This window comes from Pygocentrus nattereri, chromosome 8, assembly GCF_015220715.1.
Source record: "Pygocentrus nattereri isolate fPygNat1 chromosome 8, fPygNat1.pri, whole genome shotgun sequence".
Taxonomy (NCBI): Eukaryota; Metazoa; Chordata; class Actinopteri; order Characiformes; family Serrasalmidae; genus Pygocentrus; species Pygocentrus nattereri.
In genome coordinates, this window is record NC_051218.1 from 11,744,293 (window position 1) to 11,769,160 (window position 24,868).

The 24,868-nt window shown below is 38.6% G+C and overlaps 2 protein-coding genes across 3 annotated transcripts in view; both read left to right on the forward strand.

The window, feature by feature from the left end:
* adam19b (ADAM metallopeptidase domain 19b) overlaps positions 1 to 16,879 on the forward strand; it is a 40,091-nt gene extending 23,212 nt beyond the window's left edge. Inside the window, exons 5-23 of one of the 2 annotated variants that reach the window (XM_017690166.2) lie at positions 323 to 399; positions 4,689 to 4,887; positions 5,717 to 5,782; positions 7,398 to 7,469; positions 7,606 to 7,772; positions 8,285 to 8,369; positions 8,477 to 8,616; positions 9,302 to 9,479; positions 9,795 to 9,884; positions 10,009 to 10,204; positions 11,703 to 11,811; positions 11,895 to 12,108; positions 12,306 to 12,383; positions 13,593 to 13,701; positions 13,841 to 13,973; positions 14,113 to 14,200; positions 14,337 to 14,564; positions 14,980 to 15,065; positions 15,248 to 16,879. In XM_017690166.2, coding sequence (XP_017545655.1) covers positions 323 to 399; positions 4,689 to 4,887; positions 5,717 to 5,782; positions 7,398 to 7,469; positions 7,606 to 7,772; positions 8,285 to 8,369; positions 8,477 to 8,616; positions 9,302 to 9,479; positions 9,795 to 9,884; positions 10,009 to 10,204; positions 11,703 to 11,811; positions 11,895 to 12,108; positions 12,306 to 12,383; positions 13,593 to 13,701; positions 13,841 to 13,973; positions 14,113 to 14,200; positions 14,337 to 14,564; positions 14,980 to 15,065; positions 15,248 to 15,278 — 2,346 coding nt within the window. In that variant the 3' untranslated portion in view covers positions 15,279 to 16,879. Of the gene's footprint in view, positions 1 to 322; positions 400 to 4,688; positions 4,888 to 5,716; positions 5,783 to 7,397; positions 7,470 to 7,605; positions 7,773 to 8,284; positions 8,370 to 8,476; positions 8,617 to 9,301; positions 9,480 to 9,794; positions 9,885 to 10,008; positions 10,205 to 11,702; positions 11,812 to 11,894; positions 12,109 to 12,305; positions 12,384 to 13,592; positions 13,702 to 13,840; positions 13,974 to 14,112; positions 14,201 to 14,336; positions 14,565 to 14,976; positions 15,066 to 15,247 lie in introns of both variants that reach the window. The other variant, XM_017690164.2, reaches the window with a different exon arrangement.
* Positions 16,880 to 17,764: 885 nt separating this feature from the next.
* On the forward strand, positions 17,765 to 24,653 carry zgc:195212 (DUF4554 domain-containing protein). The gene is made up of 15 exons (XM_037540668.1): positions 17,765 to 17,785; positions 18,116 to 18,248; positions 18,507 to 18,560; positions 18,655 to 18,767; positions 18,860 to 18,934; positions 19,093 to 19,148; positions 19,278 to 19,337; positions 19,917 to 20,112; positions 21,011 to 21,158; positions 21,392 to 21,577; positions 23,180 to 23,301; positions 23,442 to 23,552; positions 23,736 to 23,834; positions 23,981 to 24,032; positions 24,430 to 24,653. Exons 1-15 carry the CDS (start codon positions 17,765 to 17,767, stop codon positions 24,651 to 24,653), a joined length of 1,650 nt encoding a protein of 549 aa, XP_037396565.1.
* The last annotated feature ends 215 nt before the right edge of the window (positions 24,654 to 24,868 follow it).

Genomic DNA, 24,868 nt, shown 5'->3' on the forward strand with positions numbered 1-24,868 from the left:
TAATAAATGAACATCTTATGTTGTCTTGGTTATCACATGATAAAGTCTCAACACAACTCTGGAAAAGGCCATTTGTAATTTTCTTATCAGTGCTTTTAAATCCAGTGATAGGGTATGAACACTGAAAGAAGAGAGCATCCCCTTGGTTGATTAATAGCCTCTGTATCTCAAATTTCAGTGCAGGACATTTGTATTATCTTTTATTATAAACACAGTTACATATTTTGAATCACGCTCCTTGAGCTTTAGACAGGAGAATATAACCCAGAAGTTTTTAGTGCTGAGCCTGAACTGAAGTTGTGCTGTTGCTTTGTTCTTTCAGGATCACTGCTACTACCATGGTGCCGTGAAAGGTGTGCCGGATTCCAGCGTTGTTCTTAGCACTTGTGCTGGACTCAGGTAAGAACCAGAACTGTTATACTGTAAGGCAGTCAGCCTTACACAACAGTTCAGCCTCTGCAACCAATCTTAAGCCAAACATGCCTGAATATCCACAGGAGTATCATATTTAGGGGCAGATACACTGCTGTTTGGCTCTGTCTCAAACTTGGTATTAACTGTTGCAATGTACTAAATAGGTATAGTAGCCCTTTAGCGCCCATCGAAAGATCAGAGGGGCATTCACTGCTTTTTTGTGCATTTGCATTCCTGTCAATGTTTCCTGTCAATGCACAAAATACTGGGAGATTTTTATAATAATACCTATTCTGATTTACCAACACATAAATAGTGCCTGTGCGCTTCTTAATGCCCATGAAAAACTTGTCTTGCTTTTGGTGCTCATATGGCTGCCCCGTTGGAGCTCAGAGGGAGAAGAATATTCTAACACATTTATTTATTTTCAGTGGAAAGAAATGCTTGTAAATGCCTATTCTTAATTTGATGAAGGAAATAAAAAATTTAAAGACATATTGGAGCTATTTTCTAAGACCTTGTCTATATTTTTCACTCATTAAAGTGTCATGAGCAGGTTTTGCCTAAATAATATCAGTTTTCCTTTTTAGAAGATTGTTAAAAACTTTTTCACTGAGCCCTTGCATTACAAAAGCTACTCATTACTTTGTGTGTGCTTTGGCTTCTGTTGCAGAAATATCACAGTTTGATACATTGTATGCAGCTAAGAAGCTACGCATCCCAGTCAAAAATCATAAAGTTCTCAAGTGACCAGAATGTGCTTTGTGAAATAAGACTTTTACAATGTAACATGCATTTCCAAATTCCACACAAAACTTTATATCATCACTCCAGCCAAAAACAAACCTGTTTCAAAACAGAAATAATTGCTTATTTTCTAAGATTTTCTCAAAATATTTACACATTATGTTAAAATGATCACATACTGTCTTAGTATTTTGGTACTTTATCTGATTGCTAAGTCAAAATCACAAGACAGTTATTTTCACCTTATGAGTTATTTACCTTATTTGAGCAGGAAAATCATCAGGTTATGTTGGAGAATGGCCTCCATGACCAGAATTGATGACTTCTGCTATCATTATTAATCTTTTAACATTATGTGGAGGTTCTGTGAACTTTTAAAATGGTCTTCCTCCTCAGACATCTCATTTACAGAAATAATTCTTTAAATAAATACCTGCTCATTAATAGATTCTTTAGGAAACTGAAAGTGTGGGTTTTTATGACATCACTTCAAAAAAACTTGTTTGGTATAACCACAAACCCCACGCATTCATCATGACATACTGCAGTTGGAGGGAAACTCCGTTTTGACATATTAAGATTTGAAAAGTACCTTTGCTTACCTTAAGGTTCCTTTGGAGAACCCATTTTGGTTCCTTAAAGAATCTTTCAGTAGATGGTTTTATAAGTGAGTACATGTTTTTCAACCCAAGTTCTGTCTGCTGCATTGGTAGCATACAGTCACTCAGCACAGAAAATAAATTAGACACTTTTCTTTTTAGAAAAGAACTGAAAACCTATCGACTCAAAACACTCAGGAGAAGCGTCAACAGCCTTTCAGTTCTGTAAAGATTAGGTTCTTTAGGGAATCAAAAGTGGTTTGTCTATGACAAATGGGGCAGTATTGGGCTGGAGGTTAGGGAACTGGCCCTGTGACTGGAAAGTAGCTGGTTCAATCCTCAGAGCCAACAGTACATGACTGAAGTGGCCTTGAGCAAGGAACATAACCCCCAACTGCTCCCCAGGTGCTGCAGATAGGGCTGCCCACCACTCCGGGCAAGTGCTCACTGCCCCCTAGTGTGTATGTGGTGTTTCACGGGTTAAATGCGGAGGTGAAATTTCTTTGTTGTGGGACTAATAAGGGTCTCTTAATCAGTGCTCTAAAGAACCTGTTTAAGAGTGACTGGTTACATTAGCCTGTAAAGTTCCAGCATAATTCAAAAATATATTCCCCAGCATAACTGAGCACTCATGTCACTGCTTTTGCACGAGCCAAGAAATTGTGCACATCTTGCTGTAAATCAGGGCTACAGTATGTTTCTGGGTCACCCCGGCTCTTAGGATGTTTGAGTTCAGAGGGTTCAGCGCATGCGAGTGTGGCTGGATTTGCGGCTCTGAGTGGGCTGACAGGGCTTGTATGGAGTGTTGTTTCATGCTGTGTGTGTCCTGTGGAGAGCCAGCTTCCTGCCTGGGGTTTTCTGAGGAGACAAATGGCAGCAGAACAGGCTCGCATTGACTGATACTGCATTGTTACTACCACTGGGGAAGGGGTGGGTTGAATACATTTACAAATTAATGGGCATCTTCTGGAATAGAACAGTTAGCACAGCCTTTTAGAACTGGGGAATGGCAAGATTCAAGCTGTGGGAGGCTCTTCCACACACACAGCCATCCAGATGCTTTTTGCAGCTGCAGACTATACCTAAACTCAGAGAACTCTCTTGTGTGGGTGTATTAGGTTGTGAGCATCTGTATTTCTGCGTGTTTTATGGATTTATTTCTAATTATGTAGTGTGTGTATGTCTGTGGTGTTTATGTGCTTTCTCTGCTGTCTGTGAATGTGTTTGTCCTGGCAGATTGTTTACATTCTGTAGCATTTTGTTTATGCTCACCGTCCAATGACTGCACATCTGCAAACTTTTTTTTTCAGTTTGCTCCCTTCTTGTATGTGTGCGCACATCTGTTTGTGTGTGTGTGTGCGTGTGTGTGAGAATGTGTGTGTGAGTGTGCACACATCTGTTTGTGTGTGTGTGTGTGTGTGTGTGTGTGTGTGTGTGTGTGTGTGTGTGTGTGTGTGTGTGTGAGAGAATGTGTGTGTGAGTGTGCACACATCTGTTTGTGTGTGTGTGTGCGTGTGTGTGTATGGAAGCTGTAGCACTCTTCTGGGAGCAAATAAGTCATGTATTTGCTTAAGTGACCTAGATATACATTCTGTAAACACTAACTTGCCATCAGTTGAACTTTATTATCCAGCTTTCTCGCCTCACTAGGAAGCATATTGTCCTCTATAAAGATTAGGGCTGTAGTGATTCACAAAATGCAGTTCTATTCAGATTTTGATACAGTGGTGTCTCGATTTGATCCAAATTTTCCATACAGAAAAATTAAGTAGGGATGCACAATGATATCAGTATCATATCAGTATTGACAGATATTTGCTTAAAAAATATCATTAATGGACCAATGTTTAGATTTGACAGATATGTCAAACTGATATTTGATCATGTATTTACTGAACTCAATTTGAAATTCAGGAGATGCATTTTGTTTTTCAGTACAACAGGAAAAACAGATAAGCTGCTTTGTGTACCGTTGTTTCAGGGCTATTGTTTATTATTTGAAAATATTTAACTTTTTTTTCTCATTATTAAGGCATTTGTTTTTTACAAATCTACACTACAGACCACTGATTACTGATTTAAAGACCACTACAGACCACTGGTTAACGTACAGTACTAGTCATAATACTACTGTGAAACAATACACTGCGATACAATTTGATACAGTATGATTGTGTTGCATTGTGATATGCCTAATAAAGATATAATGAGTCTGTAAGTTAATTAAGAGACATTTACATACAAGGTAAACCTGGATATAGTTTGCATAAATAAACACCTGAAAGTATTGAAAGGTAGAGTATTAAAATGTTTGTCAAATTGCAGTATTGAAAAAGAATTTAACTTTCAGTACTGCTGCAGTTCTACTCAGAACTGACCCACATTCTGATCTGTCATTATATAGAAATCACTACTAAGCTTGTTTCACATATGTGCTTTTCTGGGATCCACAGTCAGTCAGTTATGCCAGCCTTAAATGTAAATGCTAAATTGCTGTTTTTGATAATAGCAGATAATATCTGTTGCATCTGTAGCATAAAGTCCATTATAAGGCATGCCCTTTTTGAGATATGTTTTCTTCTGCTCAAAAAGGAACAGAAAACTCATTCACTCAAAACATGCTTATAATAAAATCCTCAGGGCAGATGCTGAAAGCTTTGGGTTTGGGTTCTATCATAGGTGTTCTTTTCCAAGCATGGCGGAAATTGGTTTTCATGGTAATCGACCATATAACCATTTAGAAGTGGCAGATAGAGATTAGGTAAAAAAACACTATCCCTTTATTTTACATGAGTTGGTGCTTCTGAGAGTTATATGACAATATGTGCATGAGTGAATGAATGTGTGCATTTTCTGTGCATGTTTAAGGTCAGTGTGCACCAGTTTATGTTCATCTCTCATTGACCTGTTGTCTTGTACCATGTCCAGGGGCATGATAAGCCTGAACCACAGTGTAACGTACATGATTGAGCCTCTAGTCAATCACACGGTCTCGAAGGACCATGCCGTGTTCCGCACTGGCAGACTGAAGATGCACATCGGCACCTGTGGCCATCTACACCAGAATCACAAACACAAGCTGGAGGAACTGATTGGTGGGATTGCACAGGCCCACCAGGCCAAAAGGGTAATGTTATGGCTAATCAGATATTATAAATTTGTCATATTAAGCTCCTGTACTAGGTTTGCACTGAAAACAGTGACTCACTGAATTTACTTTTCTGCATGAATAAAACACATTACATTGACAGAACTGTTGCCAAATGTAAACTAGCACAAAATTGTATTGATGTGTTCTGTATTTTAGCAAGTTTAAGCAAATTCAAATAGCAACATCACATCTGTTACATTCATGGTAAATTAAAGTAATAGTTAATAGTTAAAGTAAAAGTTTTAGGGATGTATTTACTGAAAGGGTTTAGGTAACTATAGACTTAGTAATATTATTCTTGTAGCTCCCGTTTCAAACTAAAGAACCAAAATCTGGACTCCAAGTGTCTTGGCTGATTGATTACATGCTGTGTGAGTAGAAAATTGCGTTAAATAGATTTTTCACTGTGCTATTACTTTAAGAATGAAAATAACTAGTTTGCTCTTTAGGGCTAATTATTAAACTATGGGTTTATTTTCTTATTACTTATAAGACTTTTTATTCAGTAACTGCTATTAATTATTCAGTAACTGCTGCCAAACAATTACATAAGTTGAATAGATACGAGAGTGAGAAGTATGTAGGCCTATATATAGGCCCTTGTTGTTAAGAGGTTTTAAATCGTGTTGAAACCAAGTAATGAAAGCTGTCTAGCACCAGTACCAATCAAAGACAAAGGAAGTGTCCAATTTGCTGACCTCCTACATCATGTCTTTTAAGTCAGTTATTTTCAGAAGAAGTGATTCATCTCATCTAGTGTTTAACATCAGTGTTTCCTGTTCTCTTCACTGGTTTCACTTCACAGGCAAGGAGAGACGTGAGCCGCAGTAGGAAGTATGTGGAGCTGATGCTGGTGGCTGATCATGCAGAGGTGAAAGCACAGTCTTTTATTACAGACCACTGTGATGAAAGCCAGACTCTCTATTTAGGAGCTGCTTAATTAAAGGATGTGATGAAGAAATTTACATTGTTTTTCCTCTTAACCCAAATGTGGTCAGTCAACTAAGACATGTTTGGTGCCCAAAGTTTTGTTCTTTTACATTGCACTGCATTACTTTTTTTCCACATTGCATTGCTATAACTGCTTTGGAGATTGTTGCACCCAGTGTGTGAATGCATGATGATGCATGGAATTTAGTTCAGCATAAGCTTCTACTACTTGATAGCTACATTAGCCTCTTAGCTCCGGTGCAAAATTAAAGAAGCTTATTTTGGACACCAAGCATGTCTTGGCTGACTGACTATATAAGGGTGAGATTGAATAATAATGTGAATTTAGACAAACAATTATTGTCAGAAGAATTATTGTGATAAATGGTATCACTGTGATCCAAATTCAGTTATGAAGTACTACATTTAAGTGTTACAGAGCTCTACCCTGTAGCTTGTATTTTCCCTGATGGTAATATAATTACCATATTATCAAATCAAATAGCTGTAATATTACTTTTGACAGATGACATGTATCACTGTTAACATGCAGTTTTTCACCACAATCTTTTGGCACCTTCCTTTTGGACAAGCTCGTCCATTTTACAGTCATGTGCAAAAGTTTGGCTGCCCCTTGTCAATTTACACGTGTAGTTGATTTTCTAAGAGGACAAAAGGTAACACATTCTCTGCAGAGAACACACTTCTGCACATTTTAATGCACTTTTTTTGCTGAATTTCACATATTGTAAAAATAAAGCATAAACTGTGTCCTGAGGTAGAGTTATGGCACATATTATATTTTATGTTTTATTATTTTGCAGTATATCAGCAAAAAAAAAAAAAGTTGTGCTTAAAAGTTAGCATAAAAGTGCCATATTTAAATTTATTCCCTGTAGAGCAGGCCCATGCTGGGGTGCTTTTTTACAAAGATCTGTGAAAGAATAACTGACTTAATAATAAAGAAGAAAGGATAAACAATATTATTATAAGCCCTGCAACAATGTTGTGCAAAGGCAGCTTTGTAAATGTTTTGTCTCTTGCCTCTAGAAACAAAATACATGCCCCCAACATCTTGTGATACTCTATAATATCAATTATCAGCCCAAGACTACTATGGGGAAAACTAGGTTTTTTTTGTTTTTTTTTTGCCAGACTATCACATTAAAGTATTAAACACATCTGTGCTGGAACAAAATGAGGAAATCAATCTGCTGAAACATTTGACATACCACAGTCATCAAAGCTTTGATCAATTTGGCTCCTAGAATGTTTTGCTCTTGCCACACAATGAGTAAACAGTTCTGGAGCTCCAGTGTGATCCCCTGGGTCTGGTTTTGCTTCTGTGAGGCAATAAAGTACTATCTGTTTGATGACTCACTCTGTGGTGCAGCCATAGATAGTCACAGAGCCCTGTTTCCTTTCATCATTAATCTAGCTCCATATTAACAGCACTCATCCTAAATTATGCTGTTATGATGTGTGTATGTATGTTTGTGGCTGGGAGGCCTCTGAGATCAGAACGGCATTTTGACCCCTTTTTGTCTGTATTGCAGTTTGTGAAACAGGGGCGTGACCTGCAGAAGACCAATGCCAAACTGCTCGAGGCAGCTAACTATGTGGACAAGGTGAGTAATGCAGGTTGCAAATGGTTTTGGAATATGCTATCTAGTGTCTTCTATGAAGTTTCCTGTCTTTCCTCTCGACTCCTTTTTTAGTGACTGTGTGCACTTTTTACTCTTTTTATAATTTATACTTTTTCAGTATTACAAATCACTGAATATCCGGGTGGCACTAATCTGGCTGGAAGTTTGGAACACTCAAAATATGATCACTGTGACGGACAACCCCTACAGCACACTAGGAGCCTTTCTCACCTGGAGGAGGAAACAGCTACCACAGCTGCCCAATGACAACGCACAGCTCATCACGTCAGTCCCACAGAAAATAACACAGCCACAAATTAAACAGATGGGTTTTATTTGTTTATTTATTTATACAATTTCCCCCTTTTTAATGTCTGATGTTTGCTTGATTAGTTTTGCACTGGAGATGTGCAGCTAATGTAAAGGCTTAAATTAAAATGTAATCTGTAAAAATGAAGAAAAGTGCACTGCATAGGTAAAAGCAGTAGCAGCCATGCTAAATTTTGGATGCACTTTTGTCCATGATTGGTGGGCTGAGCATTAACCTTGTAGGTCCAGTGCAAAACAAATGAAACAAGCATAACACATCAAACATAGCATTGCTGATCAACTACATTTGGGGTGAAGGAGAAATTGTATTAATTTAGTACCAAACTGCCAAACTGTTTGAATGCAGTAACATAATCATGGGTGTTGTGCTAGTAGTTGCTATAGTTGCTAGTTGAAAAGATGTGCTTTTCTGAAAGGTATTATGATTGTGAGTTGAATCTAATGCACTGTCTTTGCTGTGTGTGCAGGGGTGTGTCATTCCAGGGCACCACAATAGGACTGGCTCCACTTAAAGCCATGTGCTCAGAATACCAGTCAGGAGGGGTGAACTCGGTAAAATGACTTAGTATAATATGATGCTAGACATCTTTTTTCAATTGTATATGCACCATAAATAATATCTCTATTTCTCTTTTCACGCTTTCTCTTTCTCTGTATAGGACCACTCTGAAATTGCAGTCGGGATAGCTGCCACCTTGGCCCATGAGATAGGGCATAACTTTGGGATGAGCCATGACAGTGATGGCTGTTGCCAGGCTTTGCCTGAGGATGGGGGCTGCATCATGGCTGCAGCTACAGGGTAAACCCCAATCACTCAACCTCAGTCGCAAACAGTCGCAAACACCCAGCCACTTCTTAAACTCAAGTTCAAAAGTGCCAATTAGGATATTTGATTTGGCCAGTTAACTTACCCCCCCCTCACCCAAAAATAGAACAAATGTACCTTTATACTACATATAACTTATGACATTCTTATATTCTCTTTATAAATGTGTTTTTCCTGAATTTTAGAAGCAAAATATAGTGTCACATAGGCTATAGGACAGTTTTAGCTAATGTCTTGTCCAGCATATTGTGAAATTCTGCTTCCTGAAATACCCTATAGTACAAGAAATGAACAAGAACTGATAGCTGAACTTCTCATGCTGTCTGTATCTCCCTGCAGTAGATATTTTAGTTCTGCAGCACTGACTGGCATAATAGTTGGTGGAATTGTTTAATTCTTTAAAGAAATAGATCAGTTAAATTGACATTGAAATTCTTTCATTACCTGAAATGTTTGCATGATTATAATTGGTGGGATATAAGCTTCCATTGCTTGTTACATCCAGTGCAAAAAAAAGCAAACCTCAGACACCAAACATGTCTTGATTGTCCACATTTTGTTTAAGAGAATAATTATAGAAATTTGATTTTGTCTCGTATAATTTCTTTAAATTTGGTGTTCACCTCTGGATGTTGTTCTTTTTTCGACTTTTCTACAGACACCCATTCCCACGTGTGTTTAACCCCTGTAACCAGGCAGAGCTGAAGCGTTATCTGAGCTCGGGTGGGGGGAAATGTTTATTTAATCCTCCCAACACTAGGGCCTTGTTTGGAGGTCAGCGCTGCGGCAACGGCTACCTGGAGGAGGGAGAGGAATGTGACTGTGGAGAGGTAGAGGTGAGGCTGTTGCAACACTACAAACATAGATGTGGTGTTGACTGAAAGTTTAGAATCCACATTTCCCATAAGATTTCTCTGCTTGTGTCAGTGACAAGTGAGAAAAACTTAATATCAAATTACAACATACTTTTATTATCTGTGGCTAAAGCTGAAGGTGTTAATTTGCTAATTAGTTGGATTGTGTGTTGGAGCAGTGAAAATACCTAAATGTGCAGAACTGAGTTACTCCAGGGCCAGAGTCAGGAACCACTGTGCTACAGTCTGTATCTCACTCTCTCTGTCATGTTTTGTTCTTTTCTCTGTATGTTCTAGGAGTGTTCCAGTCCATGCTGTAATGCCAATAACTGCACTCTGAAAGCAGGTGCTGAATGTGCCCATGGAGTATGCTGTGAGAACTGCAAGGTGATCTCCTCTTTGCTAACTTTCTCTTAATGGCATCTAGTTGCACTTGGCCATATGCACCACTCCCGGTAAAAATCACTATGATCATTTGTGTCTCATCCTTTCTTGCCTTATTTCCCTTCAGCTGAAGAGTCCTGGTGTGCTGTGCCGCCCTCCCTCAGGCTCCTGTGACCTGCCCGAATACTGTGACGGAAAATCAGAGTCTTGCCCTGCTAATTTCTACCTGGTGGACGGCAGCTCCTGTGCACATGGCAAAGCCTACTGCTACACAGGCATGTGCCTGACCGTGGAGCAGCAGTGCCTCTCTCTTTGGGGAAAAGGTAACACAAATATATATGGGTCATTCTCATTAAACTTGGACAGTAGCATAATTACAGCCCCAAGCTTAGCCAAATCCACCAAATATTTCAACTTTGGTAGATCATTTGATGTATTGTACCATCAATATTCTCTGATCCAAATAATAATTGAATATCACTGAATAGACCTTTTATAAGACTACAGCAATGACAGTTATACAACCTGATCAATTTATGTAAATTACAGCCAGAAGTTTTGGTCCAAAGTTGAATAAAGCCCAAGAACTTTGTGTCCTTGTCCAATTTAAATGACATCATAAAGTTGAGCCTGAAAGTGGCCCAAGCCCAACTATATTCTGTCCAAAACTGACTTGGACTGGATCATCAATAAGATAGAATCATGATAGAATGGCAAGGTGAAATTACCATGTAACAACAATAATCGCTGTCATTAGTTGCTTGATGAGTAAAATAATATGATAAAATAATCAGGAGTTGAAAATGAAGTTTAAACTCTGATATTATGTTTTCATCAAGCACTGCTTTCTAATAACATTCCAGATTTTTATAGTCTGGAAAACGTACTTAGCCATACTATTTATACTAAGTTGTTCTGATGCTGACCGCTGGGATAGGCTCCAGCACCCCCACGACCCTGTTGGAGAAGCGGCTTACAAAATGTGTGTGTGTGTATGTGTTCTGATGCTGTACGATGCTGATATATCAAAATATTAGCTTTCAGATTCTAAAACTTTATTTCTTTACATACAGCATATTACATACAACACAGTGATCATATTAAACTCATTAATATTAGCATACAATTAGCTCCACTATACTGTACTCTTCTGGACTGATTTGCTTTTTTAATTGTCACCCCTGGACCTCCGTGCTAAATTCTGTCAGCAACTCAAGTTGGTGACTTCAGCATGCCAGATAAAAAACTGTTTTAAGGTAATAAAAGCAGGGAAAGAATAAAGCAAGGAAAAATGAAAGCAGAGGGAAATACAGAGTCAAACTAGAGAAAAGTGAAAGGCAGGCTGTGGGATCACCGAACATGAAATTTGAACACATATTTACAAACGATGACTGAAGCTAACGTGAGCAGTCGCATCCTGCCACATTTGGACATATATTTCAAGCTTTATCAAAAATGTGAAAGATATTAATTATACCTTCCCATTCAAAGAGTATCGGGGGTCTGCTATTGCTTAGCCCAGAATAGTAAGGCATTAGTAAGATGGCACTGTATTGGGAAGACTTATCTGAACAGACTTTCATGCTGTTTTTGGCTGGGACTTCAGTGGTTGTACAGTGGATGCCTGGTAATACTGTGCTCAAGTACCTACTGTACAGTGGGTGATGCCATCTGCTGTTTTCTACAATTGCCAGCAAGTGCCTGACCAATTCCCTAAATCTTCTGCCATTTACTGCAGATTTTAGCATGTGCAAGATGTGACGGAGCACATGACTGTTAAGGTATTTGTTCACTAAACTTGCCATTCTGGTGCCTTTACAGATGCTCGATCTGCTCCAGATCTGTGCTTCACCAAGGTGAATGAGGCTGGAGATTCCTTTGGAAACTGTGGCAAAGACCTGATGGGAAAATACAGGGCCTGCACTGAGAGGTTAGAGTCTTTTGTAGTTTGAGTCTATTCATATATATACTAAAAAAGGGGAAGATGCAAATTTCATTATGTTTCTATTGAAGGGATGCTAAATGTGGCAAAATTCAGTGTCTGAGTTCTGCCTCAAAACCCATTGGTACCAATGCTGTCCCCATCGACACCACCATCCCTGACGGTCAGCGGAAAATCCTGTGCCGAGGTACACATGTCTACCGTCCTGACCAAGAAGAGGAGAGCCAGGGGGATACACTAGACCCAGGGCTAGTCATGACAGGAACCAAGTGTGGGGATAATGCAGTGAGTACTGCATACATAATAGTACTGGGTGTAGCCTACAAACTGGTCTAGCTTGTTTTGAACCAAACATTTTGGATGATTTCTTAAAGAACTTTACCTGAGAGTCATGTTAGAAAGCAAAATGATAGTTAAGTAGCCACGGTCGTTATCACTCACTGTGTATGACAATGCAATCTTTTATCTTTCTCCTGGATCAGATTTGTTTTGGTGGTGAGTGTCGCAATGCATCCTTCCTGCAAGCGGATGAGTGCAGCTCCAAGTGTCATGGCCATGGGGTAGGTGCACATCCTCACTGCCTTTCTGGCAGAGAACTGGCAGACCTTTAGCCTGTGTAGGTGGCCTGGCTTCACTCTGCCAGAACACTTCCCATCCTTCCATCCCCCCATCAGTTTGCAGTTTCACTCAGTCACACAGTGTGAACTAGATAAAAACATCTACGCAGATTTCTTTTGATTCATAATCAGTGAAATTTCTATTCCTTATTCTTATTCCATTTCAGTCAAATTGTTCAAAACATCAAATAAAAAGCAAATAAGCAATATGCAAATGAGATCATACTAATATACCTCTGAAGCTGTGCATCATTCTGTACTTAAGCAACATTCTGTTGCTTAATGATCATATTAGGAACAGTTTTTCTAAAAATCACTATAACTTTTGAAATATGAAGTAATTTAGCAGTCAAACTATGAATAATGCTACATCCATGCTACACTCATGTGTACTGATATGATGTCACAAGATTGTAAGTCTACTAAACACAATTATACATCAACCTCACTTACTCAGTTTTCTTCATAATTAAATCATTAAGATGTAAACAAACTCATTTAATATGAAATGCTCAATTTGTCTTGATAAAAATCTTACAGTGACAGAATTGATCACAGTGGTGGTTATAGGAACCAGATGTCAAAAGTGTTGAGTACCTCTAAAAGCTCTCTTACAGAAAGATATTACATGTAATGGTTATGAATAAGCCGCCTGATGTCTGTTTTAAGGCAAAATAGTTCCAAAGGATTTCAGATTTATAACTATTTTACCATTATCAACATTACATACAGAAATGGAGAAGACGTGTCTAGCTTGTATAGTTTGCATCTAGCTATTAAATTAATTCATAATTCAGAATGCATATTTGGAGGATATCAAAAAAAGACTGTCCATTTTTCCAACTGAGAAATTAGCTAAGACCTAGAGTTCCTAATATGGGCATGATGCCAGCTACAGTGGCTATTAGCGATTTCGATCAAGCGATTTCTTTAAGGGTACCTACTAAAGTTTTTTATTATGTTTAAGCAGGTCATAGTAAAACTAAACCATTTTATTATATTTTTAAAGACCCTTAAGCAATATCTTTGTAGATTATACAGTTAAACAGAAAAGTAATCACGTGCCAAAACGTTTGTTTTCCGCAAATAGAAATTGGGTGAAAGACTCTGCCAACACTGTTGATTGAGTCTGCATGGTCTCTTCTCTTGTAGCTTTGCAACAACAATCATAACTGCCACTGTGATGCAGGCTGGGCGCCACCATACTGTGAGAAAGCAGGAACTGGTGGCAGTGTGGACAGTGGCCCTGTAATCACACCTTGTAAGTGAAACATGTCCTGACATGCATGCAATCACAGTATGATCAGTATTACAGCATTTGTCTCAGCAGTATTTTGGTTAATAAAATACACTATACTGTATTTTTGAACTAACTGCTGTATTTCATGTTGATGTTGTAGACAACGTACTTCTACTGGTGATCCCCCCTTTACTTCTCGTTCTGGGATTGGCTGTTCTGTTCCTCTGGTGGTACTACCATAAGTGTCATTCTCTTAAAGGCATTGCCCACAGTCCTCCCCGGATATGCATTAAGTAATTACTGAGATTCACAGTTTTGATGATATTCATGAACTCACCTCTTAGATGTTCTGTTCTTCTTGTAAAGTGTCTGTCTGAAGTGCTGATCGCAGAGAACATGAACTGAATTTTTTCACTTTGTTTTGTTCTACAGTGCCTCAGATTCAGCAGACTCCAGAGCTCCTGCTAATGGTCACGCCAACCCAACATTCCAGCTAAAGAAACCTGACTCAGATAATCCGGTAAGAGGTCGCTTGCTGTATCACTGGTGTGGAAAGATTGTTTGCAGTATGTTTATCTAATCGATTATTCTTTTTAAAAAGCAATTTTCTTGAACTGGGTTTCGAAAGCGGTGTTTCTGTGTGTTCTCAATGCCAGGCTAGTCAAAGGGCTAGTCCTGCTGGTCCACCAAGATCAAGACACTCCATTGTTCGGCCTACAGTGAAGCCTCCACCCATCCCAGCATACGCATTACAGCAGGTTTCACACCCCAAGACCCCCTCCAGTCCACAACCATCTCCATCAGTCACACCCAAACCCAGACCAAGCCCCCCCAGCAGACCTCCACCACCATGCCCTGTTACCAGACCCTCTCAGGTCAAAGAGGTGAGTGTCTTTCAGCTGTGGTAGACCCCTGATGACCTAATGACCCCAAACCTCCTTCACCTGTCAAATCCTAAAAACACGAAACAGGAAAAGATGTCATGTATCACTGATCTCATAATATTGCTAATTGCAGTTTTGTTTAAAGTGACTATATTGTGGAAAACCAAAATGTAAATGTAAAATCCAGCTTTTCTAAAATAAGAGTTTATTGTGTTTCAAAACATACTCTTCATTTCACAGTTGACATGGAATTAATTAAATTAATGCATTTACATATATCCGCCTATAGCAATTTAAACATGCTTACTCACTTTTTAATTATAAAGATTGTTTCAGCCTGTACTACTTTTTGAACAAAGCATTTTTTCATGGATTTTAAGTGATAACATGTTACTGTATTGTTTTTAACTAGGAGATGTCACAAAGAAAAGGCCTCCAAGTGTTACCAGGGCTGTTACAGAAAGGGAAGTCTAGTCTGATGCCCCCTGCTGGACATGTTAGGTAATGCACCGGAGAAAGCACCAGTGAGGCAGCACCTCACAAATACAAATGCGATCACAGTCTGATATTCTTCTAACTCTTTTTATGACATTTCGTTATATGACAAATATGTAATCCACACAGTGTAGTAAATTAGGCATAATGTCAATAAGATCTTTCCTTCTTTTATTATTACTCTGCAGGTATCAAACTGAACTCTGTGGAAAGAGCTGAGACTTTGTGAAGCTCATGAAGGCAATGGGCATTACTCCTCTGTGCATAGTATTGTGAAAATGAAAGACTGGAACAACCTCCAACATCCAGGCATTTACACTTCTTCAGGAACGACCATGGAGACTGCTAACACCACATCCAACACCATGTCTGCCTGATATACTTGAAACTCGGAAGTGTGATGTATTTAGCCAGATTTGTGAAAGTATTTAACTTTTTTTTGGTACTGTTCCAACATTCGTGTGCCATATTTTTGATTACTTCACATCTTATTGTTTGCTAAAGCTTAAAAGGATACTAGGGATGAAAACTATGAGCATGAAAAGCTTACATTAAGAACATGTCATTTTAGGAGTGGATTGCACGCAGTATTGAAAAATATGCCGACTTTTTTTAAGCATTAACTGGAAAAACAAAGAAAATTGATTTTCTGCTTGGAATATTAAGACAATATGAACTCATGTATAGCAATAACTACCGATTCAGCTTCATTGTACAGTGATTAACTTTACTGTGTACATTTTTAGCTGTCTTTTGTAGCTTTGTTTTAGAGTAAATCAACTAGATCAGGAGTGTATTTGCAAAGATGCTGGACATTGTACATAAAAACTAATGTATCAAATCACTTCCTCATCAATCCTGTATAGCTCCAGGGAGATGAGCTTGGCTTTGTTCGCTCTTCACTCACAAGCCACCCAGGAACACTTGACAAAATGCACCTTATATTATGTAAAATAAGGGCATCAAACCAGGGAATGTGTATTAATGATATACTGTATAGATGTTTTTGAGATTTTTAGTTTTAAAGTGGTTGTTTTGCTATGATCAGTCTTTAAACAAAGTCCTCTGAAAGCTCTTTCTATTTATAATCCATGCAGCTCTTTACTGTAGCTAAATTAAAATCTACAGTACATGTTTGAATTCACCTACACTGGGCAACAGAGCTAGATTTTGAAAGATTTATGTGGATCATATGTCAGATACAGACCCACAGAAATTCCTAGAGGACTTTGTTTAATCTATATTTACATAGTAATATAAACATTTCTAAATGCTCAAAATCTTTCTAATGTATATTTAGCTCCAAGTAGCCTTAAATGGTCCTGTGAAAAGCAGCTGAATGTGTTCTCGGTGAGCTTAAACAGGCATTTCCTATTTATGCATTGAATTGAAATATGAAAAAGAGCTGTTTTTTTCTTTTGAACATTGTTGCAGTATAAGAGCTGCTGAGATGGAATGATGTTGATTCTGATAAGAGTCGACACCCAGGCATAATGATGCCTTAAAATAGGGACCACATAGACTGAGGAAATGCACTGTGAATCTGAAAAGTATAACTATTGATAAAGAATTGAACATCCAGCGTACGCTGGAGCATTTCTAAAGTATGCTACTTAATGTATATTGTCTTCAGTTCTTTTGTTTATTTGCACCTTATTGACTTGTGTGAAACTGCATTGTCTGTTATTAAGGCTCACAGGAAATGTCTTTCAAATGATTATTTTCAGTGATTACTGGACAGAATCGGATGTTGTGAATCTACGCCATAAATGGAGAAACGATAGCTGCAAAGGCGGATTAAATAAAATTTGAAAAAGTGACTGAGATTTTCTTTTTTTTGGCAAAACTTGAGCTTGATTAGAAATAATACATTGTCCTGGTTGTTAGGCTAATATGCTTTCCATATATTGTGGGAAATAGTTTTTGGGTCTGAACTAAACACTTTGGTACATTTGAAAAGGCACTTATAATAGAAAATATATACTTTTATGGAAAATGTGTAAAAACATACCTTTCACTCCACAGTCGGCACAGTCCACATACGGAAACTAAGCTGCAGCCTGTTTTAAAGTCATTGTTTTTGTGATGTCATAAGGGCCATCATATTTACATGTATCCACCAGTTCGGGGACCGGACATCTGAAACCTTTAATACCTCTAAAAGCTTCCTCACTGAAATCTACTACATCAAATGGTAACAAATACACTGCCTGATGTCTGAGACATCATTTTACAATAGGTTTAAGATCAGGTTTTGGCCTGAGATGTACTTCAATCCATTCATGGTGAAGTGGAGGGGCATCTTTATCACTCTCAGCATCATTGTAGACATTGTAGACATCACAACCACTGGTTCCCATCACTGTAAAATGAATTGTATTTTTAAGTATCTTTACAATGCCCATCTCACATCAAATCACTCACTGACTTTGTTTAGGTCTCAAATATTGAATTATGTAGATTTTTAATTGGTGGAATTCCCCTTTAAAGGCACAGTAATAAAAACTGTTTAATTCTAAGGGATAAAGAAAAGTTGGAAATGGTCACGTAAAATGAAATATGATGTTTTTGGTAAATAAAAAACACGTCATAAATTGATCTCGGGAAAAATAAAACGCAAGAAAAAAGGTTGATATGTGCCCTTTAAAAGTGTGGCTCTCACGGGCAGCTCACTGGGAACCAGCGGTGCCAGAGCGTCAGACAAAATGTTATCTGAATTACAACAGGTGACTAGTTAGCAAGAGAAAACAAACCAGCTTGGATAATAATAACCTAAATTACCTGTCTGTGTTATTAAAGACAAAATACTCAAACACTACAACACGTTGAACTCCAATAATGCTTGTGTGGTCAGCACGATTTATGCTAGCTCAGCTAGGCTACGTCAGCTAACAGTACGATTGCTAGTGAGCTAATACAGCTAGCTTAACTATAGCCGTACGGCTCGGCTCGGCTCGACTCGCTCTCTGCATCAGTGACTGAGTACTTGTTCAGTATCTAAACGTACTTAGTAGTATTAGTGGTAACAGTTTAATATTTTGTTCAATTTCTTTCAGGTTATTAGACTGGTGATGTTTCTCTGCCGACATGGTGTGTATAAACAGAATAAGGCTCAGAGTCGAGGAGGGCTACTGGTTCTTCTGTCTGCTCAGTCCGGTTTGCTGACTTGCAGACGACTGACATACACTGGTACAGAAATATTCACTTAGACTTACTTTTTTTATGGCAAAACCTTTTTATGTAGACACCTGTTCATGCAGCGTTTTAAGTGTATTGATATGGCTTTTGTCCCCCTCCATGCTGCAGAAATAGCCTCTACTCCTCTGAGTGTATGATTATATACTATAGTAGATAGTATAATCAAACCCTGAGTAACTGTACCTTACTTTATTGTTTCTTTCGTTTTGTTCATTGTATGTAGAATGAACACATTTTTCTCCTTCACAGTTGCAGCTGCTGGTCGGTGGTTTGTCAAAGTTGCCAGGAAAGGCAGAATGACAGGTCTTTGTTCTTAGCTTCTTGGGGTTGGCTAAGATAAGATGGCTCAGTGTTCAGATTATCAGATATTTATTCCTTGTTTTAATCTCTTTTTCAGAGATTGTAGAGAACCTTTCCTCTTTTATCTCTCTCTGTGACTGTCCTTATGAAGAAGAGCTCTGCAAGTTTTCAGACAACTTTGGGTCTTTACATTTCGTCTGCTCGTTCCAGGTTTGTATATTTGTTACTGATAAAATGTGACTTTTGCACCCACAAGTTCTCTGAACTGTGATCTCTTGTGCTTTTCATTTCATCACTGATAGGTAGACCAGTATAGCCAAGATGTGGAGACTGAAACCGAGCGATTTCTTCAGAGAGTCAGCCTGGTTAACTCACAGGTCAGCCCAGAGACACCAAACTAAAGCTAGTCCCAGCCAGAAGTTTAAAAAATGTCATTTACATTGAATATGAAGTAATCTGTCATTTTCAGTCAAGCTAGATTTTATAATTAATATCACCATCTTTGTATCTGGCTGGTTTTATTTATCTTAAGCAGATCACAATTATTTTCAAAATGAAGAATAAAGAAAACACCCACCAGCAAGAATTCAGGTAAGATTAAAATATTAGTTAATCACAAATACCTTTTCACTACTGCTCTGATATGTGCCGTCGTAAGAGCCTGTGTTCTTACACTTGAATTTTGAAATGTTACTGTTTTTTTTTTTGTAGTTTCAAGAGTAGACGTACAAAGTCAGTGATGGATCATTTTATTGCCAGAGACCCTACATCATATGTCCAGTTTGTCCTTCCTTTTCTACAGTAACAGTGAACACGTAGCATAGTCTGCAATCCACTGATTTGTATAAGCCTTGATACTGAAATTTTGGACATCCCTGGTCAGATTACACATTTTGTTGATTTTGTTGTAGTGAAAATAAGTATGCATCCTCTACAGAGAACACACACGTTTGAATGCTGAAGTTATATACATTTTATATTTTACATTAATTTTTTTCCAGTATGTTAAATTTGACAAATATATAGAAATTTGCATATCAGTTTGCAGAAAGTCTGCTACATTTAAGGTTCTTTCCTGTAGAGGATCTACTAACTTATTTTCACTTTTACTTGATTTCACTCAAATCTACAAAATATGTCATTTGACTAAGTGTGTTACAACTTTTGCATACGACTGTATAACATCAAGGTCCTTTTGCTGACCTTAAAACTGATCTGGAAGACAAAGTTCAGTCTAGATGGGTATGAAACCATGACAGACTCCATTAGAGTTGAATCTATACATTGACTTTTTAAGCTTTGTCATTTTCAGTATGAGGCAAAAATCAATGCTTTCTTTGTGTGTGATGTTTTTCTCAGGAGTCCTTTCTCTGTAGGGTGTTTCCCTTCCTGTTGCCAGATGCATCTAGTTTTGGGGGAGAGACTCACTCTACTGCTTCCCTCTGGAGCTGTGGAGGCTGGGCTGTGTGGGGAGATGAATGTCACTAGCCTAGCAACTCTTGGACCCTGCATGAACCAGTACCCCAACTGGCCGTCACGTCTCTCACACATACGCATATCCTTTATAATGTAAAAAGGAGACTCACTGGCGATTTTCATTTTACATTTAAGGCAACAGTGCTTAGTGGTATGGAGTTTAGACCTCAGTCATAATATTTGGTCTTTATATTTTACTATTTGACAAGAACACAACGTGATGGTTCAGCCAGAAATCAAATCAAATATATACGATTTTCATTCTACCCCTAGTGTGGGCAGTCAGCCAAGACATGATTGGTGTCCGAAGTTCTACTGCTTTAGTTTTGCTCTGGAGCCAGTTAGCATTGTGCAAACTGCGTGTCTAAGACATCACACAGTTGTCTCAAACCACATGTTTATGTGGTTTCTGACACCGTATAGACAAACTTCAGGCTGCTGCTACCATTTCTTAGCTGTGCAGTGTACTTTTTAGGTAACAGTATGTCATACAATGTCAGAAAACCACATAAGCAAGTCTGTTTTATGTTATTTAACAATATGAAGTATTTTATGGCTGGTGTGTTTTATTATTTAGGCATGCGCTTTGTACATATTTAAACTGATGACTTGTTCAATAACTTATTATCTACATTACCCTACTAGCTCCAGTGCAAAGCTAAAGTAGCAGATTTTGTACAGCAGATGTTTCTTGGCTGATCAGATACATTTGGGAAGAGGGGAAAGTTATGTAAATTAGATTTTTGACTAAACCATAAATTTAAAGTCTTGTTAACTTGATGTGATTGAATTGTTGCCATACAGTTCTTAGTAGAACCACATGGAGGATACCAAAGCATCTCCTCTCCAGTAGATTATCTGGCTACAGGAATTGTGACATCAGCTAATCACTTAAATAAGTATTTACATCTGCTGAATGAAGTAATGACCTTGCTTGCACTGATTTATGAGCATTTTTTTCTCAACATCTGTGGCACGTGTTAGTGTACAGTCCCAGTGGCATTCCAATAATACGAGCAGAGGGACAGACACAGCTGAGCTTCCTCCAGAGCCTGGCTGGCTCACTGTTCTGGGGAAAACTGGGTCTGGCTGGAGTCCGTTGTGCTGATACACATGCTGCACAGGGTAAAGAATAGGAGAGTGACCCTACATTTATTTGATAATAGATAGATAATGAAAATGGCGCCAGTCTGTTGGATTAGATTTGAAAGGAAACCAAGAACAAAATGTGATCTGATTCTGCAACAGCCTGAATTGTGTCATCTCTGAAATATACTGTGTACAGATGATGAGAATGCTAGCTGTGAATTAAGGGTCTGTTGTTGTGGTTAACTTGCCATGTGTTATTCTCTGTTCAGGCTCCCTGTTCTATGAGATGGAGTTTTCTACAGAAGATGAGCACAGTTCAGAAACAGCGCCTGTATGTAGCCGAGTTGTGAGTGAAAGCATGGAATCAGATGTTCGTACAGTGGAGCAAACCATCACTCTTTTTCTGCTGATGGAGTACAGTGACCCTTTTCATTCTCAACTGTTCGAGTTTATCAGTACGAGTCATCTTTATTGTATTTCCAGTTATGAACAATTGGTGTTACGGGAGGGAGGAACCCCTGTCTGTGCGAATTTTTGCTTAATCATGTTCCAACACACCTGGGGATAGGTAAAGGTTCTGCTGCCTTCAGTTACTTAGATCAGGTGTGTTGGAAGCTGAAATACAACTAGGACAGGGGTCATCATGCACAGAATTGGGAATTTATACACTATATTGCCAAAAGTATTCACTTATCTGCCTTCACGCACATATGAAATTGAGTGAGATCCCATTCTTAATCCATAGCGTTTAATATGATGTTGGCCCACCCTTTGCAGCTATAACAGCTTCAAGTGTGTTTATGGGAATTTTTGACCATTCTACCAGAAGCGCATTTGTGAGGTCAGACACTGATGTTGGATGAGAAGGCCTGGCTCACAGTCTCTGCTCTACTTCATCCCAAAGGGGTTCTGTCAGGTTGAGGTCAGGACTCTGTCAGGACTCTTCCACACCAAACTCGCTCATCTATGTCTTTATGGACCTTGCTTTGTGCACTGGTGCACAGTCATGTTGGAACAGGAAGGGGCCATCCCCAAACTGTTCCCAGAAAGTTGGGAGCATGAAATTGTCCAAAATCTCTTGGTCTGCTGAAGCAGTAAGAGTTCCTTTCACTGGAACTAAGGGGCCGAGCCCAACTCCTGAAAAACAACACCACACCATTAATCAGACAATTACCAGAGAACTCCAGAGATTTCCAGAGAACACTGCTCTAGAGTCCAGTGGTGGCACTTTACACCACTGCATTCAATGCTTTGCATTGCACTTGATGATGTAAGGCTTGGATGCAGCTGTTTGGCCTTGGGAACTCATTCCACAAAGCTCTCTATGCAGTTCTTGAGCTAATCAAAAGGCCACATGAAGTTTGGAGGTCTGTAGCGATTGCAGAAAGTTGGCGACCTCTGCGCACTATGTGCCTCAGTATCCGCTGACCCCGCTCTGTCATTTTACATGGCCTACCACTTTGTGGCTGAGTTTCTGTCACTCCCAATCGCTTCCACTTTGTTATAATAACACTGACAGCTGACTGTGGAATATTTATTAGCGAGGAAATTTCACGACTGGACTTGTTGCACAGGTGGCATCCTATCACGGTACCATGCTGGAATTCACTGAGCTCCTGAGAGCGACCCATTCTATCACTAATGTTTGTAGAAGTAGTCTGCAGGTCTAGGTGCTTGGTTTTATACACCTGTACCCATGGAAGTGATTGGAACACCTGAATGCAATGATTTGGATGGGTGAGTAAATACTTTTGGAAATATAGTGTATGTCTTGTTGCTTTAGGATATCTAAATGAAAAATAACACACACAGATATTATGATATTGGGTACTGCCCAGTTAGTGGAAAATTTGACTTTGTTTACATATTAATAATTTAATTATGCAGATGTTTTTGATACATTGGTGGAATAACTTTTATAGCCAAACACAGATTGCTGGCCTCAAGTAAAGTATTTCTAGAGAATATTAACAATAAACGATCATGCCTAGCATAACTACACTTAATATCATCTCAGTGAAATAAGAACTGTCTAATTTGCTTTCTGCTGTGTGAAGCGAGTGAAGAGACTTTAGAGAGACAGTTGGACAGGGTGCTGTGGCACAATGCGGAGAAAGTGAGATCAGCTATGCAGACTCTACTGGAAAACACCCTTAGGGTATTCCTGAGCAGGAAAAAGGCAGGCTGCTTTATGTTAACATTATTCATTACACTCAGTTACACATTCATAATTACAGTGTTTGTGGTATCACTGTAGCTGTTCTTCATTCTCCTTTATGTTTTTGTGTATGCATTATTATTTGTATGTTGTTTTTGTAGTCCAGAGAGAAGCTGCAGTCTGCCATGTCAGTGATTGTGAGTTCACTGCATAGTATTGTGAGCAGCAGTAGCAGTGCAGAGTTTCGCTCTGCCTGTATGAATAGCATGAAGGTATTTCACTACCATTCAAAACAAACTTGATGGACTGTGCATGGTCACATATGGGTTATGGTCACATGGGACTGTTTTTAATCTACATTTTAATTTAGTATACTTCAGTAAAGATTGATAAATACTTGTCAGTTAAATATTACACTTGTGTGAATGTGTGATGTGTCTGTGTTTGTGGTTTAGGTACAGAACACCAATGATCTGACTACATCACTGCATCAAACTCTTCAGAGAGTCATAGGTGGCCGCTTTGTTTCCAGCACCAGGTGTACTCCTAAAAAGGTTTGACATTTACTGATTGACCGTCCTGCTTTGCTCTTGTGGATTTTTTAATTAAATGTGTTACAAAACTGCAGGAATCTAGGAAGCTGATTTTATCTGTGAACATGGTTTGCTCAGAATGTGAATTTCAGTACTTATCTTCTCAGGTAGTGGAGGCAGTTGTCTCTGAGCAGAATGGCAGTGAGAGACTGGAACAGAGTAAGATTTGTTTTTCTCGAATTATAAAGTGATTTAAATATATCATGACTTAGCTGGTGCTTACTGTAGTAAGGTATATTATTGCTGTCATATCAAAACCTCTGTTTTGTTTCATTTTGTTTAGTTTTTTTTTTTTGCACCATTGAAAACTAAAGCTGACCTTTACATTGCATGATGAATGCAAGTACAAATGGTCCAAAACGTCTTGTAATAACATCTTATTACATAAATATACAATCAAGTTAAGAATTTTTCCTCTCATATAAAGTTGCTGTTTTCGAGATACAAGGTTTTGTTACAAGAGGAATAATAAATAAGGATAACAGTTCTGTAGCAGCAGTTTCTCTCCTCTGCTAGTTGCTGATTTATTGCTTTTTGTCTGCTTGTGACCATCCAGGCCTGCCTGGCAAGAGGGCTTACAAAGAAACTATGGAGTCTCCAGTTTCAAGCTCTAAGAGGTGGTGTTCAGAGACCATTGATAGGGGTAGTGATTTTTCTGAGAGCAGTTGGGAAAGTGTGGACCCCCAGATGACCCTTCTGTCCTCTGAAATGGCCATTTCAAGGTCGTCATCCACCTCCCTAAATAACATTGACCTGAAAAACCAACAGGTGAGGAGCTAGTTATGGTTTCAGTGTGGCACCGAGTGTTATTTTTTATGGTCAATTCTGATTTCTTTTACAGCCAAGTGGCTGATGGACAATATTTTTAGCCTTTTAAAACTGAAGCTCATGCTGTGTGGGCTAAAGGAATTCATGAGACATACTAGCACTTTTCCAGTACTTTTAGTGAAGCCAAACTTGCAACATCAATTAACATTATATACATTTTAACATGC